Source organism: Xylaria bambusicola (genome assembly GCF_022495145.1).
Source record: "Xylaria bambusicola strain CBS 139988 unplaced genomic scaffold F5B22scaffold_28, whole genome shotgun sequence".
Lineage (NCBI taxonomy): Eukaryota > Fungi > Ascomycota > Sordariomycetes > Xylariales > Xylariaceae > Xylaria > Xylaria bambusicola.
Genome location: NW_025953581.1, coordinates 487,631 through 503,019, shown reverse-complemented (window position 1 = coordinate 503,019; position 15,389 = coordinate 487,631). Strand labels below are relative to the sequence as shown.

The 15,389-nt window shown below is 39.7% G+C and overlaps 2 protein-coding genes across 2 annotated transcripts; both read right to left on the bottom strand.

Annotated features, from left to right (window-relative positions):
• Nucleotides 1–9,073: 9,073 nt before the first annotated feature.
• On the bottom strand, nt 9,074–11,777 carry F5B22DRAFT_244705 (uncharacterized protein). Its single transcript, XM_047969956.1, has 6 exons — nt 11,547–11,777; nt 11,474–11,479; nt 10,490–11,376; nt 10,111–10,363; nt 9,814–10,051; nt 9,074–9,647 (listed from the first exon to the last, which is right to left on the bottom strand). The coding sequence occupies exons 1-6, from the start codon at nt 11,570–11,572 to the stop codon at nt 9,090–9,092; spliced, it is 1,968 nt and encodes a 655-aa protein (XP_047829764.1). The 5' UTR covers nt 11,573–11,777; the 3' UTR covers nt 9,074–9,089.
• Nucleotides 11,395–14,495, bottom strand: F5B22DRAFT_245152 (heterokaryon incompatibility protein-domain-containing protein). The gene is made up of 3 exons (XM_047969957.1): nt 13,810–14,495; nt 11,547–13,739; nt 11,395–11,479 (listed from the first exon to the last, which is right to left on the bottom strand). The coding sequence occupies exons 1-2, from the start codon at nt 14,291–14,293 to the stop codon at nt 11,983–11,985; spliced, it is 2,241 nt and encodes a 746-aa protein (XP_047829763.1). The 5' UTR covers nt 14,294–14,495; the 3' UTR covers nt 11,395–11,479; nt 11,547–11,982.
• Nucleotides 14,496–15,389: the final 894 nt, after the last annotated feature.

The following is a 15,389-nucleotide window of genomic DNA, read 5'->3' as shown; positions in this document are numbered from 1 at the left end:
AATTAACTTCTTTATTAATTTAAAGGCTTTTTATTATTTATTACTTATTTTAAATAATATACCCTTTTTAAATAAACGGTTTAAAAGTTTAACTATATTATTAATATAATATATAAATATCCGGATAGAGTTATATAGCTTTAGGAATAAATAAATAGCTTAAATATTAATTAAATCTTTAAATTTCCAATTAATAATAATATCTATTTTTTTAAAGTTTATTTAAATACCTTATTTAACCTTTAAAATTATATTTAAATAATTTATAAAGGTTATATTAAAGTAGGATTTTTTTATAATTCCTTAAAGCTTAATATTATAAAAGTAATATATTACCTTTTTATATTATTTTTAATGCTCTTTTTTATTATTTATAAAAATTAAGATATTATTAATATAAATATTAATAAAAAGGTTAAATAGTTTATATAATTAAAAATTAATAAAGTTTTACTATTAAGCGGGGCTAATCTTTAATCCAAAAGGTAGGACTAATTATTAAAACATTTCTTATTAAGTCCAAAATACTATTAAATATTAAAATTTTAAAGCTATCCTTAATTTATAAAAAGCTTTAATAATATTAAGCTTAATATAATATTTAACCCTTTAATTATTATATATAATACTATTTAAATTTAATATTAAAATAATATAATCTTTTAAGTATTTATTTTTCTATTAATAATTAATATAAAACTATCTTTTAATTAAATTTAATTTAAAAGTAAAAAGGATAAAGGAAGTATTTACTTTTATATAAGGTTTAATAAAGCTATAAATTAATAATTTATTAATTATTTCTTTTTTTAATAATGAGTATTAAATTAAAATTCAATATTAAAGGGAACTATTTAAAGAATTATTAATAATAGTTTTAAGGACTATATTATATTCCAATTATAATAAGGGTAACTTATTAACTTCTACTTTTAAAAAAAACCCTTTTAAATAAGTTAACTCCTTAAAAATTAAATAATAAATTAATTTAATATATTTAAAGTTTTCATTTTATAAAAAAGGAATATATTTACTATTAAAAGTTTTTTAAGTTTTTTTTAATATTATTATAGCTACCTTTAAAACCGCTTTAATAAATTTAATAAATACCAGTTTATTTAAGAATACCCTTTTCTTTTATTATTTTTATTTAAGGTTTAATTTAATCTTTTTAATAAGTTGTTAAATAATCCTTTTATTTCGAAATCGCTTTATCTTTAAGCTCTTTAGTTAAATGTTTTTTTAAAAGCGTATAGCTGGTTACTTTAAAATAATATATTTCTTTTTTAAAGCAGCATCCCTTTAATCAGCATCCTATTAAATAATAGGGTTAACTTATTAATTATTAGGAAACTTTTATATAATTTTAATCGTAGGTAAAAATAGGGCAAAAGGGAATAAATCTTTTAATTAATATAATATTTAATAGGTATAATTTAAAATAACTTTATTTTTAATTAATTACTTTAAATTAATTATAATATTATATTTAATATTAATAACCTAAAAGGTTTAATTTTTAAACCTTTATCCATTTACTTTTAAAGTAATAGTAAAGTATTAATTAACTATATTAATAAATTATTCTTAATAATTATTTAATTATTATAATCATTTTAAGGTAATTAACTTAACTTTTAATTAATAGCTAATATAATAAGCTAATTTATAATTAATTATTAAATATATTTAAACTTTAATATTATATAATATAATAGCTTTTATTTTAAAATTATTTATTTATATTTAAATAGGATATATAAATTAAATAATATTTTAATTACTTTTTATATAAGTTAAAAATAATTTATAAATTATTAAGGAATTTTTTAATAATTTAATTAATTTTTTAACTTAAATTTAATAAAAAAGGAATTAATAAGCTTTTCTTTACTTTCTTTATTTTATATTTAAGCTATATTTTTACTTTTTTTAAGGTAATTTATAATATAGTATTTTATTTTACTATAATTAAAGTAAATATTATTTTCTTAATAGGTTTTCTTCTTTTCCTTTAAAAGCTTTATTTTTTTAAGCTTTATTATAATACCCCCTTTATTTATATTCCTTTTATTATTAAAGTTATAATTAATAATATTAATAGCTTATTTTTTTTTAACAATTATAATAATAATTATAGTTATATATTACCTTTATTACCTTATTATAAAATCATTTATATAATATTAATAAATTAATATTAATTTTAAATACTTTAGTTTTAAAGTTAACGCATCTCCCAATTGACCTGGCCACCCCAATAACCTATATAAAACCCCATTATTTCAATCTTGAATAACTTTACGAATATTAATTGTACGGTTTAATAATTTGTACCGTTAAATCCGTTAGTTCAAGGGAAATCCAAAGGTATTTTTTACTATTTTTTACAAAATTTATTAAGCGAGATATTAAGCAATACGCTAAAGGGGCGCTAAGCAGGGTTTACTTTAGCGCTTACTTTAGCGTATAGCTTAATAACTCCGCGAATATAAGTCGTAGAAGTTAGTAAAGGGTACCGTTAAATAGCTCTTTTCATTACGAATCTAATGGTATATTTTATTATTTTATACGACTAATATTCGTAGAGTTATTAAATTATCACGTGATTAGCGCACCGACGTTATTTGTATAGGCTAGGGGGGTGGCCAGGTCAATTGGGTGGCCAGGTCAAGTGGGAGATGCGTTAAAGTTAATATATTTCTATAAAAATTAAAACTATTTAAATTTAAACAACTTTAACTTTAATATTAAATTATTAAATTAAAAAATAAATTAATAAATATTAAAACCTAACTTAAAGTAAAACTTATTTAAAGCATTTTATATTTAAGTAATTTAATTTAAGTTATAATAAGCCATTTTTAATATTTATACTATTTTAACTAAATTATTATATAATTAAATAATAGAATAAAAATAAATTTTAACTACTTTTTTAATATCCTTTTTTAAAAGGAATATAATATAATGTATTTAGCTCTTTTTAATATAATATATTATTATATTTTCTTTAAATTTATTAGTTAACTTTTTTAGCTAATTATTAAATAAGTCTTTATTTTTAAAAAAGGTATTTAAATTAGCTTTATAAGTTTTAACCTTTTTTATATATTTTAGGTTTAGGCTTATAAAATTACCTATTAAACTAATTATTTTAAAAATAATTTATATAATTATATTAATTAGCTTAAAGTTAATTTTATTAAAGGTACTTTTAATAATACTTTTTTATAACGTTAAGGTTAAGCTACCTTTTTCTATTTAAGCTTAAAAAGCGGTAATCTATTCTTATAACTATTAAATTAAGGTAGCTTAATTAATAGCATTTATCTTATTTATTAATTAAAGTAATTTTATTAATCCTTTATTTAAATTAAAGTTTAATAATAAAAGCGTTATATCTTTTAGTTTAAGGTTTAAAAAGTTTTAAAAACTATTTTCGAACTTAATATTAATTTCTTTTTTTTTAATAAAAGGGATAAAGTTTTAAATTAATTATTTATTAATTATAGGAATATTAAATATAATATATAATAATAATCGTTAAAATTATTTTAAGTTATTTATTTTAATAAGGGTTTTTTTAATTTTAAAGGATATAGGGTTTAATTTTATTAATTAGGTTTATTATAAGGTTATATTTATTTATCGTTAAATATAAAATATAATAATAAAGGGAAAAAGGTTTAATTTATAAATTATAAATAATAATAATTAAATATAAGTAATGTATTTATATAACATTTATTAATAAAAAGGAGGAGCTTAAAATAATATTATAATTGAATATTTAAAGCATAACTATATTAATATTATAAATAAAGATTTTAAGCTAACGAAAAAAGAAAGGAAAGATGAAACTAAAATACAAATGTATATAAAAATATATACGTACTAATAGCTATTATAGGTCATATAACCTTATCGGTATAGGTTTTACATATCTCTACAATATCCCTCCACAATACGTATAATATTCCGGTACAATATATATCTAACACATTTATTACAAATATAATAAGTATATATTTTTATTATTTATTTTTTATATTAAATATTATTAAAGTTAATAATATTATTAAATTAAAAATATTAATAAATAAAGGATTAAATATTTATAAAGATATATATAATGTATCTTTTAATTTAGATAACGATTCTAATTTAAAAGATAATTTATATTTAAATAAAAATAGAAATTTAATTAATGAAATTTCTATATATTTAAATGAACTATATAGCCTAAAGAAGGTATAGTTTAATTTTTTATATTGTTAAAATTATATTTTTAAATTAATAAATCTTAGACTTCAGCTTTACAATATTGGTTAACAAATAATAAAAAATATAAAGTTTTTGTCACGACGGGCGCAATGTGCAGTGTCGTCGGTGAATACTGGAAACACACTATTAATTGTATGGTGACGAAGTAAAGGATGACTTGCCAGGTCATGACCTTCGTCAACTAGGCTATATACGCTACGGTAGGCTGAATAGGCTTCCGGAGGTCCGGTAGGGCCACTGACTAAGCTACTGAATACTGAATACTGAATACTGAATAGAATACCCGTACGGCTAGCCCAGGGCTAGGAGCCGTGACTGTTTTAAGTACTTCAAAAGAGGGTATTCCCGACACTAACCAGGCAGTGAAAATGGACGGAACCAAAAGAGCCAGATGACATCATAAGTGCACAGATGCCAGGAAAGGAAGAATAATAGAACAAACGTGTTAATTAGATTGTGTTCATTATTGCCTTGTCTCGTGTTTAACTTTCTACTGTAAACTAGCAATGAAGGTTCTTGGCCTTTCTACCAAGAACCCTCTTACTAGAATCTGTCATGCAGTGCACATCCCTCTGGACTATGGCCCGAAGAGGCAGATGTTGCTTTAAGTCGTTTGGACAACGTTCTCCATTCTTTAGTAATCGCGTGGACAACTCATCGCACCACTATCCATCACACATGCTATGTAAGAGTTGACTGCACGGTCGATCGCATTTGGACAGGTCATGTAGGTCTTTAAGAAGATAGGAAGGAGAGAGAGAGAGGGAGTTGTAAGTAAGCACTTAAGTACTTACATGTGTGTGAAGTGTAGGAGCCGTACCTGCCGCTTGCATATGTACCATATGTACGCCACGTAAAGTGCATCCAGATATCTTTTTATCTCCACAGTCGGCAGCAAAACGTATGTAGGCACCAACTGTGCCATCCTGTTCTCCTCTCATCAACCCAAAGACTCAGGAAGTGAGTAGGTGTTGTTTCTACTTACACATAGGGCCATTCATCACGAGAAGACGACAGCCAATAGGTAGAAAAACCATCCCGCTATCCCTAGAGTAGTGTCGTGTAGTCAAGTTAGTGTACGGCGACCCTTATGGAGTTCAGGAAATTTAGCGCTGTAAGGCACCGCATTTTTACCTAATGCAGAAACCCCACGACCATGCACTAAATTAGATTTCTCTTGAGATGGAAGATCTTGAACTACTAGACGTACTAGCATATGTACTGAGCAGTGAATATCCCTGATTGGAAACGCTGGCAGAGGGCTAATTAGCTAGCTAAAAATTGGGATAAACATACGTTTATGGAGATACTTTATATATCTCGTACTGTAGTGCAGATTATCTTCTCGACCGTCCGATGAGATACTGGCAGTTACCTGGTAGGCTCGGAATCTTTTTTTCCATGGGTAGGAGAGTAGCGAAGCGAATTACATAGTAGAAAGTATAATGATTCTTCCTCCTTTATCTGTCCCCTGGCAGTGCAAGTTCGCTTGTATGTAGGTACATGAGTTTTTGCATGTACTGTAATAGCGGTGAGGATGTTGCAGCTGAAGCGAACAGCTTGCTAAACCCTTCAGATACTAGTACAGAAGATAGTATGCTAGTAGTATAATTACAGCCGAGGAAAAAATAAATAAAGGGCGCCAATAAATTCGAAATGCCGCTACTACACTAATAGAATCGAATATTACAGATGGTGCCAGTCAATATCAACCATCTTGATACTATTCTTTGCCGTTGATATTGGTCCCATTCATTACATAAAGTGCATGCCAAAAGAATGACGCAAGGCGCCAACGTTGGCGGCATCGTGCATACCAGGTCATCGGGAACATCAGCTCACAATATCTATTCTGATCATTGGGGGTGTCTACCTGAGACAGCTCGATGAATCGAATGGCCTGGCTAAAGTGAGCGCGTTGCGTTGCATACTATATTGTCCTTTTATCGTTCGTTGGTAATGTGGTAGTGTAGCATTCGGGCAGTCCAGACTGGGGGAGGACAACCTCCAGGCAGTTTCTACACTACCACCCAGTACATTATACGTGAAGGCTTCTCTCTTTCTCTCTCTCGATCTTTGTCCCTTTCGTTGCCTTCAAGGGAGCATGGTTCATGGCTTTTACGCTTGATTCGAGGACAGCGGCGCTGACGACGACAACTCCCCCAAGGGTAGTACGTGCATCGTCAGCCAGACCACGGCAAGCTGCCTCGAACTACCGTACAATATTCTCTGCGACGGTTGCAATATGCTCAGCAGCGCATACCTATACAACTAGGCATATAGGGTATATAGGGTATATATACCCCGGACTAGGTAGATTTGCGCATCCATAGTTCGTGGAGGAGGTTGGCCCGCACTGCCGCCCTCAAATGCCTACCTAGGTAGTTTATTCAGCCAGCCCGTCCGGGGCTGGCATATCCTGCAGTAAATAACCAGCCATGTAGCTGTCATGAGATGCCATGTCGCTCCGTTGGTGTGTTACGTTGTGGCTGCTTGTCTCCAGATCTCTCAACAATAGGTCAGATTAATCAAGGGGGAAAACATCGAAGCAGCGGTGACGCGGTGATGTTATAGCCCGCCTCTATCGAATATAGACCACCATCCACATCCTACCGGTACCCCCGTGTTAAAGGTCTTGGAGCCTATCGAAACGGTAACCCGGAAGATCAAACGCTTCTGGTAATGGCATGTTCCCCAGCCTTCGAGCCCCGGGGTGGCGTTCTGCAGTGAGATGAGCAGCAGCACTCGACGTGTACACTTATTGCGATCTCTCCTTAGGCGACGGACAATCCCCATGGAGTTTGCACTCACGATATATCACAACGTCCTATAGCCTTCGAAGGCGTGATATATGTTCATGCCAAGTAAGCCAGCTAGCTACTGTGACGCATAAGGCTTGGGCGCATATCGCGAAGCCCATTTCCCATTATTATTCCAGACTACTCATCGAATCGTTCCAGATCTTTCTCGCGATTCTGATCGGTTGGTCAGAATGCAAGCATGAATGACAGCAAGACACGAATACCGATAGAAGGAACAGCTGAAGCTCTTCTCAAACCTATTCCACACAAGCTATCGCACACTACACACTACACTAGAGCACACGCACGGACGCTTGTGGTCCCGGGCTATGGCAATGCCGTTCTACGTGTTAAAGTAGGATAATAGGCAGACGGGAAATACTCATACGAGGAGCTATGTACCATCATGTAAACAATCAGTCTATGTAAAACCTGCCCTTCAAGAGCCCATCATATCACGACGTATGCGAACGGACACTATTCGCGTACAGTAATCTAGGCAGTGTATGATTTCACGGCCCAAGATGCAAGCACTTTAGCAGGACACGGGAGAGAGATTTGCTGTCCAACTCCTGTGTATGGCTATCCCGTGCCCAGATTCTGCAACGCTCTTTCGCCGACCGCTCAGCTTAGCCCCCCCTCGCGAAACTCTCCCTCCGTATTTCGGCGGCCGCCTAAACTCATCTCTATATCACGATCGCGCAAAGACACGTACACTACACGTGCCTCGAACAAACACACCGTGTTGCACTAGACTAGTCTAGGCACTAAACCCAGCTGTAAAGAAAGAAGATGAATTATGCGTAAATAGGTTTCCGTCCCTTCTCGTGAGATCCCCAGATTAGGTAAGGAACCTAGTCCTGGTAATCGCAACATCATGCTTGCTCAGGACGGCTGCGCTGCCAATAATACTTCTGCTATAACCCAGCTTTCCCCTTTTATAGGCCAGGTTTAAGTAATCATCTCCGAGTCACCAAGCAGATGACAAGAATGCTTTACCAAGGTATCCGTGCTCACGATGTTCTCAAGGCATGTCTTCTGAAAAGACTGTGTGACTCTTAGAGACAACTTGATGCAATGGATGAGATGTCTAAGCCTTGCAGATGATGAAGTCATAAATCCCGAGGTTAGTAAACTCGAACATTGTCTTTTCTCCAAAGCCGAACTGGCTTGTCTGTGGATATCGTCGACAGTGGGCGGCCGGTGGTCCATAGAATCTGTCACAGGAGAAGATCGACGATTCGGGGATAAAGCTTAAACAGTACATCGTGAAACGCCGATACACACCACGTAGCCTTAGGGAAGAGAGTTACCCGATCGAAGCCAAGTCAAGTAAAACCTCTCAAATCGACGCTATGCATTGGGTAGATTGCGTATCTCATCATGCCTACTCAAAGATCTTTTCGATCAGTTTGTAGTGTACAGCACGCACCATAGTCTCATTCCGGGCATCCCCAGGGGCAGTCGGATGGAATATTGACAACACACCACACCACTCGAGGAATAAGGTCGATCTGTCCTTTATGATATACTCGACAAAGGGATATGCGCATTGTTGATTGGTCGGGAAGGTTGAAAGGTCACACCCTCGGCGCATTTCACACCTAGATCATCGGCGTAATTATCCCAACCCACACACACACACCACACACACTTAATCAGGCAAGTTGCAACGACTGCTTTGTGAGATCACCCCCGATATATAGGTATATATACAACATCCGATATTAGAGTTTGATAGTCCAGATCCTGACCGGCGATCTCAACTATATGATTATATGAATGTATATTCGCAGATCTCCCGAATTCATACCCGTACTTTTCCATCCCGGACGCTCAACAAAGTGCCGTTTTCGGGAAGATATAGCGCCATGGTTCTCACTACGTGTTCTACCACTGTGACAAGCACTATGAATGACGGATGCGGGAATCTATCTTGCTGTCCGTATAGTTTAGTTAGTGAGTCGTGATTCATCACTGCTGTCGAAGCACCCTGTCGTTTCAGAGTCCTATAGCGGAAGGGTCCCAAGACAGAAGATGAGGGTCATCCCAGAACGACCAGAGGCGCCAATCGTCGCCAGTGATGCCCGCGTCCGGCCACGCAAAGGTGTCCAGCGCAGGCTGTTGATCTGACGACTGCTGCTGCTGCTCCCCCCGCTGTTCCTGCGACGGTTCCGTTTCCCGGCCCTTCGTCAACGAGCACGCGCACAAGGGGACTAGGGAGGCCTCGAGCGCTTGGAGCCGCGTGCCTGGACGTCGTCGCGCATCGTCGCGCTTATCGCGCTTGTCGCTGTACAGGCCGCCGATAGGCGCAAAGTAGACAGACTTTTCTAGCTCGGGATAGTCGCAGCGGCACGAACTGATGGATTGCGCGCAATTGCTCATGAGCCTGTCATAGAGATTTTGAGCCGCGCCGATGACCTGTACCCATTCCTCCCCTAATTTCCATAGCTTTGCGATTTTTTCGAGGTCCGCTAGGTTCTCCTCGGCTAGTTGTCCTCGCAGCTCTCGCTCCTCGGGATAATGCATGTGAGGAAATGTCACGACGTAGCGGTTCATCTTAAGAGTGTTGAGTTAGTATTTTGCCAGTTGTGATATAAGAGATCAAAAAGAGAAATGGATGACAAAGTGATTTGAAGAAGAATAAAGGCTCGGGAATCATGGATAGCCAAATCTTGTGCTTGGAGCATGCTAGGGGAAGAAGAAAGAGATTGAGTATACTAACCAACGCGGCGGTGAACACGCAGAGGCCAGTAAAGGGTGTGTGAAGTTGAATATCAAGGCTGTTTAGGTCCCGCATTATGTATGATATCTGCGCCGCCGCTCCGAAGAGCTCGTCGGTATTCTCGCGCCACCACCCTGGCGGTGCCTCTTCTGAGTAGAATGGGGGGTCGATAGGTCCCTTTGGCTCTCGTTGGCCGATGGGTAGAAGGCCTATGTATTCCCGGCGCATAAAGATGACACTTTTAGTTAAGGGTTATTAGAGTCCGTTGTTGGTATGGTGCTCGTGGAGAGAACCTACCAAAGGTAATAGAGCAAATTGATGTAAGCAAAAACTTCCCCTTGTCTGAAATGGACGTGAATCGCTACTTTCGTTTGCGGATACATCAGTCTCGGATCTTGGTCCTCTCTCCATGCCAGCAACTGCTTCCTTATCTTTGCCCACCGTGAAGTCGGGTTCCACGGACAATTCTCCGGTTGTGTCATTCGCGGTTGCTTCCTGCCTCCGTCAACTATCCAACTATGGATCTTATGCCATATGTCGAGACCTCTCACTGTATACAAAAAACGTGTTAGATATCCCGTTATACACTCTCAGTTCAGCTTCGCTCAACCTGCCAAACCATATGAGTTGAAACAAAGGTGGTCGAGGGCTACGTATGGAAGACAGTAAAACGCACCAAGAATGCAAAAATGATATCCGGCGCTAGAAGTCCTTTTACGAAGGGAGCTATCTCTCATAAGATCCTCATAGCTGAGTGACTCTTCCGGTTCTATCCCAAAAACGAAATTCTCCTCACTCTGCGGCATACGGACCTCGATATCCTCAGGCTTCATCATGGCCGGCCGTTGTTTGCCACAACTGAGCAGTTTGTCTATGGCAAAGTACGTCCACATGGTCCTGATCTCCACTTCAGACAAGACAGGGCCGTTGCTATTAGCTGTTGGCCTCGAGTCTCGCTCACTGGTCTTTGTAGCTCGGTAAACCTGCGCCATCCTAGCGGCGATTCCCGCATACATCCAAGCACTGTATCCTATACCCTCACCCCATTCGTAGACCGCCATGATGAGAAAGCACTGAATCAGACTCAGGCTCGGCGGGGCGGTGATACGACATTGTAGCTCCCGAGTTAGCAGCGCAACATGGTCGGCTCGATGCTGGTCAACAGTCTCCCCGAGATACCTGCAGCTGACGGCGAGGATGGCGATGAGCCTCAGCTTGTCATCGTCGGATACATCGCCAGCGACACGCTCTAGGTCAGATGGATGAAGAAACCCGCATTCGGGAAATTGCACACGGATGATAGCGAAAGCCTGTGCGAAGATGCTAGCGTCTATCCCTGCAAAGTGACTAGCGAGCTCGTCGCTCGTAGGTGCCACATTAGTCGGCGCACTGCGCTTCTTGGCCGCTGGCCTGATGTTCGGGGATGTCTGTGAAGACGTCCTCTTTCTCGGGGTAGAGATGGTGACGGCGGTCGGCGTGAGAACACAGGCTTCCGAGTTGCCGCTCCTTAGACATCCACGACAGGGTGATTCACCGTTATGGTGGCATTTCACTTTGGATCTCCTTTATGCTAGCGTATTAGCGATGATCTTTGCCACCTTGAGATTTCGCGGCTCGGGAATCGCCCGTCAGCTGGGAAACGCGAGATATGCGCACGTACCTACACCTGAGTCTCGAGTTAGTACAGCGCGCTACGGGAAAGATCCCATCGCGTATATAAACCCACGACTTACCGCTCACATGCTACTGTTGTCCGCATCTCTACTCCTCCCTTTTTTGAACGATGTGGTCTACCTATAGTGTATTGAGATGGTGAATTGGAAGGATGCTAGCTCAAGGGCCCAAGCCGATTCAGTCAAGCTAGGCATTCCCGACATTCCCGATACCGGATCGAATGTTACCTGACACACCCACACTGCACATCAATGCTCAAAGGCAGTGCCATCCGATGTTGCGGATTTCATCTCTCAATTAAGGGGGATTATCGTAAAGGCACATACTAGCATTCAAGTCATAGCCTTTAGCATATTCTCTTCTGTGGGAAAGCTGAAATGCGTGTACTCCGTATTGAGCATTCCAAATTCACTTGTTGAATGGTTTACACATCCATAGCGCCAATACATGGTCGTACAACTTAAGCTCACTCCAAGTGAGATGATCAGTGTAAAATCAAGTAACAACAATTGTCCTAATCTCACCAAGCTTTCTAAGCAGACGCAAGCCGTCGTGATGATTCTCCGGCAAGCCAGGGAGAAACACACCCACGCGGTGGAGCGCATCAGACCCAGGCGGCGAGAATAGAATTAGCCCACACGCCCCGCGAGCTCGTCTCAGTCTTTCTGGGTTTTCATCATTACCTCTCACCTTGCAGCTCCCGAGAAGGACCCAACGGAAGCGCGAAATCTCATCTAGCATGCAAGCAGGCGCATTCACGCAGTCCATATTGTAACAGTTATCGTCCGCGTCGTACACGAAATCCAGCTCGAAGCATCCGAGGTGCTTACCTTCATATATCAGGGTTCCCCTAGAGCCCTCACCGCCAGCGAAGTCCTCGGAGACTTCGAGCTTTTGCGGGTTGAGCGTTGCTAGATCCAGCACGTAGCTGTGGATGCGAAGTGACCAGTTATCCCGTATAGCACCGAAGGGGTTGGCACCAACTGGCTCAGTCCTGGCTTCCAGAGCTGTGTACTCCGGTTGGAAATTTGCAAGGCACTCGTCGTCTTTATAAATTGCACCATGCGTCACGAATGAGCCGCGCGCTAGCGGACTCCATGATGGAACCGAGAACTCATTGTGGCGCATGAACGTGCTTGGAGCACAACATTGTCGTTCTGGCAGTTCTTCGCTGTCTCCATCCCAATACCACATCAACCCGCGGAATAGATCTTCGCCCCAGAGCCCAGCGTGATATTTATCTTGGTTATACTCGTGGTATTTCGATGCTAGACCAGAGAGAGCGGGAAGAAGGTCCGTGGCCTTCGTGAAGGAGTGATCTTCGAACCTTGAATACTTGCGGACGAGGGACGCCCAACTAGCATATAATTCCTCTCTGCTGCAAGTATCGAGTCTAGATAGAAATAAACTATTCTCGTCGGGCTCTTCTTTCTTCGCTTCTCTTTCCCTACCCATGCTTTGAACTCCCGAAGGACAACACAGATGAAGGTTTGAATTCCCAAAGACCAATCTCCGCGAAGCAGACCAGCTCTCCTGGAACACCCAACCTCGGTTACTCCAGCGATTGTGTGCCATATCCGCGGATGCTTCACTGAACATGAAACCACGGGACCATCCGGCGTATTTGAAATGTAGGTAGTACGAGCCGACAATAGAAGGTTTTCTGGTAGACTGAAACGGCATTCGAATACGGTGCCCCCGCTCACCTAGGAATCCTTGGAGGCAGGAAGCAGAAGATGCAGCACATAGCACGACGTGTGCGCTCTGGTATAGCTGAGCCATATCCGCGCATTGACGCTCCCAGTCTGAGATGTCGTCTTGCAGAATGCAAAGTGCATCGACCCAGAGATATGGGATTGACAAGGCCCGGGTCACCTTGATCGCGTCCCGCAGGACCTCGGTCATTTCCGCTTCTTGGATCGCGGCCTGGCGCTTGGCTATGGAAGACGTGGTGGTCTTGAGTTGGCTCTTCGACTCTTCAGCTGGTCCCCAGCAGTAACTGAGAGCTACGTATGGCGGTTTCTGGGCGCCACTCTTACTAATCGCGACGTCGGCACCCAAGACCAGTCGTGGAGTGGCGTTCTGAACATCGATGAGCCGTTCCGGAACGAAATTGTTACCCCGTTTGTCATGCTGGTGTTTTTCTGTGCACTCGCTAAGTATCTGCGCCATCCAGTCTAGGCGATGTTGTTGTGAGAATCTTTGGCTAGGCGGTGCGGCCAAGCCGAGCCATACGTCGGATGTCTCTGACCCTTTACTCACGTCAGAACTTGACAAGCACATCAAGCGGCTTCTGGGAGCCGAAGAGGGGATCATGACGACCTGATATGCCTTCTGCCAGGCAAAATAGCGCTATTTCGACCTTCCCATCGTCAAAGCACAGGAGTATAATCGCACCGAGGAGGCCATCTCCTCTAACATCCTGCTCATAATGGTACTTCCAGCGGAAGTGAATGGAAATCGAAAGCTCTAAGGGATCTACATCAGTACCGCTTGTGCCAAAGACTCTTTGAATCTCATCTTGGGTGTCATCGCAAGTTATGACGGAGCGTAAAAAGCCGCAGAAATCGCAACCTCTCTTTGAGGATTCATGAAGTTGAGGCAAATCAGGTAGCGTGTCATCCCGCAAATGGCTTATTCTGGACGTGCGTATTGCGGTATCCTCTGACGCAACGAGGCGCCCGGTACCATCCGTATTTCCATGCTCTCGAAGAAAGTCTTGGTCATCATTAAATGGGGATGCATTTTCGCAAATTGTACATAATCTAGCCGTATTTAAGCTCTGATTCGGCAAAAAAGGCGACATTGCTTTACGCCTGGTTGAAGAGGAGAAACCAGGCTCTCCTTCAACTAAAGAAGATGACGATGCTAAAGCAAATATTCTTATAAGTAGAGTTCACAATACGATTGATTTTTGTTTTTCTCTTAAACTACGTGCAAAATACGGTAGTAATCGCGATCCCCAAATCCTTTCCCGCCCCCTCAGGACGTCCACCAATTTGATCGCAGCTGAAGATAATAATAACCTGGCTGCATAAGCCACTGGGCTCGTATCTGTAGCATGATAGGAGGTCGGTCTGAACGCAACGCGTCAGCTGGCAACAGTCGGCAAGTTTGCCAATCGATTGGACCCTCATTCCTTAGCGCGTAGGTATTTCAGTAAAATTTCGCGTGAGCATTTCTTCATCTTGTCTTCCCACTACTTACCCAACCACGAGAGGACCAAATTCTTCAATCCGCATACGTGCCACGCTCCCAAGCTATCGAAACACTTGTTGAAAGCAACAGAGGCTTGTATCTGCCTGCGTTACATCCATATCCTAAGGACTCCTTCACTCCATACCTGGTGAAACACACGAGCGCCTGTAATTGTTCCCTCACGGTAGGTACCTGTCGCAGCAATCGACTGTCACTACCGCGCCTCCCACGTGAACCCCGATGTCTATCGATCATACCACTCTCATATTACCATCCGTCTCGGATCTGAGATAGAGCGGAAGAGGAGGAATATGTTACACCCAGCTTCAAAATATGCTAGAGCTTGTCGTCTCGAATTTTCAAACGACGCACAAGTGTGGACAGTGAAGCAATATCGAAAACCCCCCATCGACGAAAAAAAAACTATTTCAGTCGATGGGTCCGGCGAGGATCTTGTGCCCCTTGGGGCGGCGTCAGTGCTTTGTTCTACGAGCGGAGGCTTGATTCTTACTGGAGACATTGTTCATTTTTACGTGCTACATTGTGCAATCTTGGTGTTTTCGAAATTTCGGCGAGTACCAAACCCGCTTCCATGGTAGCATACATCTAGTTTGCGTTGTCGCCGATGTATGCCTGTGTCTGTGACATGACTCTACCCCTGGTGACTTTATGATAAGAGACTAAAGAGATGAAAATTTTTCAGA

Coding starts and splice junctions, on each gene's coding strand:
- F5B22DRAFT_244705 (XM_047969956.1), bottom strand. CDS start 11,572: ATGCGGACAACAGTAGCATGTGAGCG. Junction 10,364..10,489: donor ATATCATTTTTGCATTCTTG/GTGCGTTTTACT, acceptor TTTTGTATACAG/TGAGAGGTCTCGACATATGG. Junction 10,052..10,110: donor AATTTGCTCTATTACCTTTG/GTAGGTTCTCTC, acceptor CTTAACTAAAAG/TGTCATCTTTATGCGCCGGG.
- F5B22DRAFT_245152 (XM_047969957.1), bottom strand. CDS start 14,293: ATGTCGCCTTTTTTGCCGAATCAGAGCTTAAATACGGCTAGATTATGT. Junction 13,740..13,809: donor CCTGGCAGAAGGCATATCAG/GTCGTCATGATC, acceptor ACGTGAGTAAAG/GGTCAGAGACATCCGACGTA.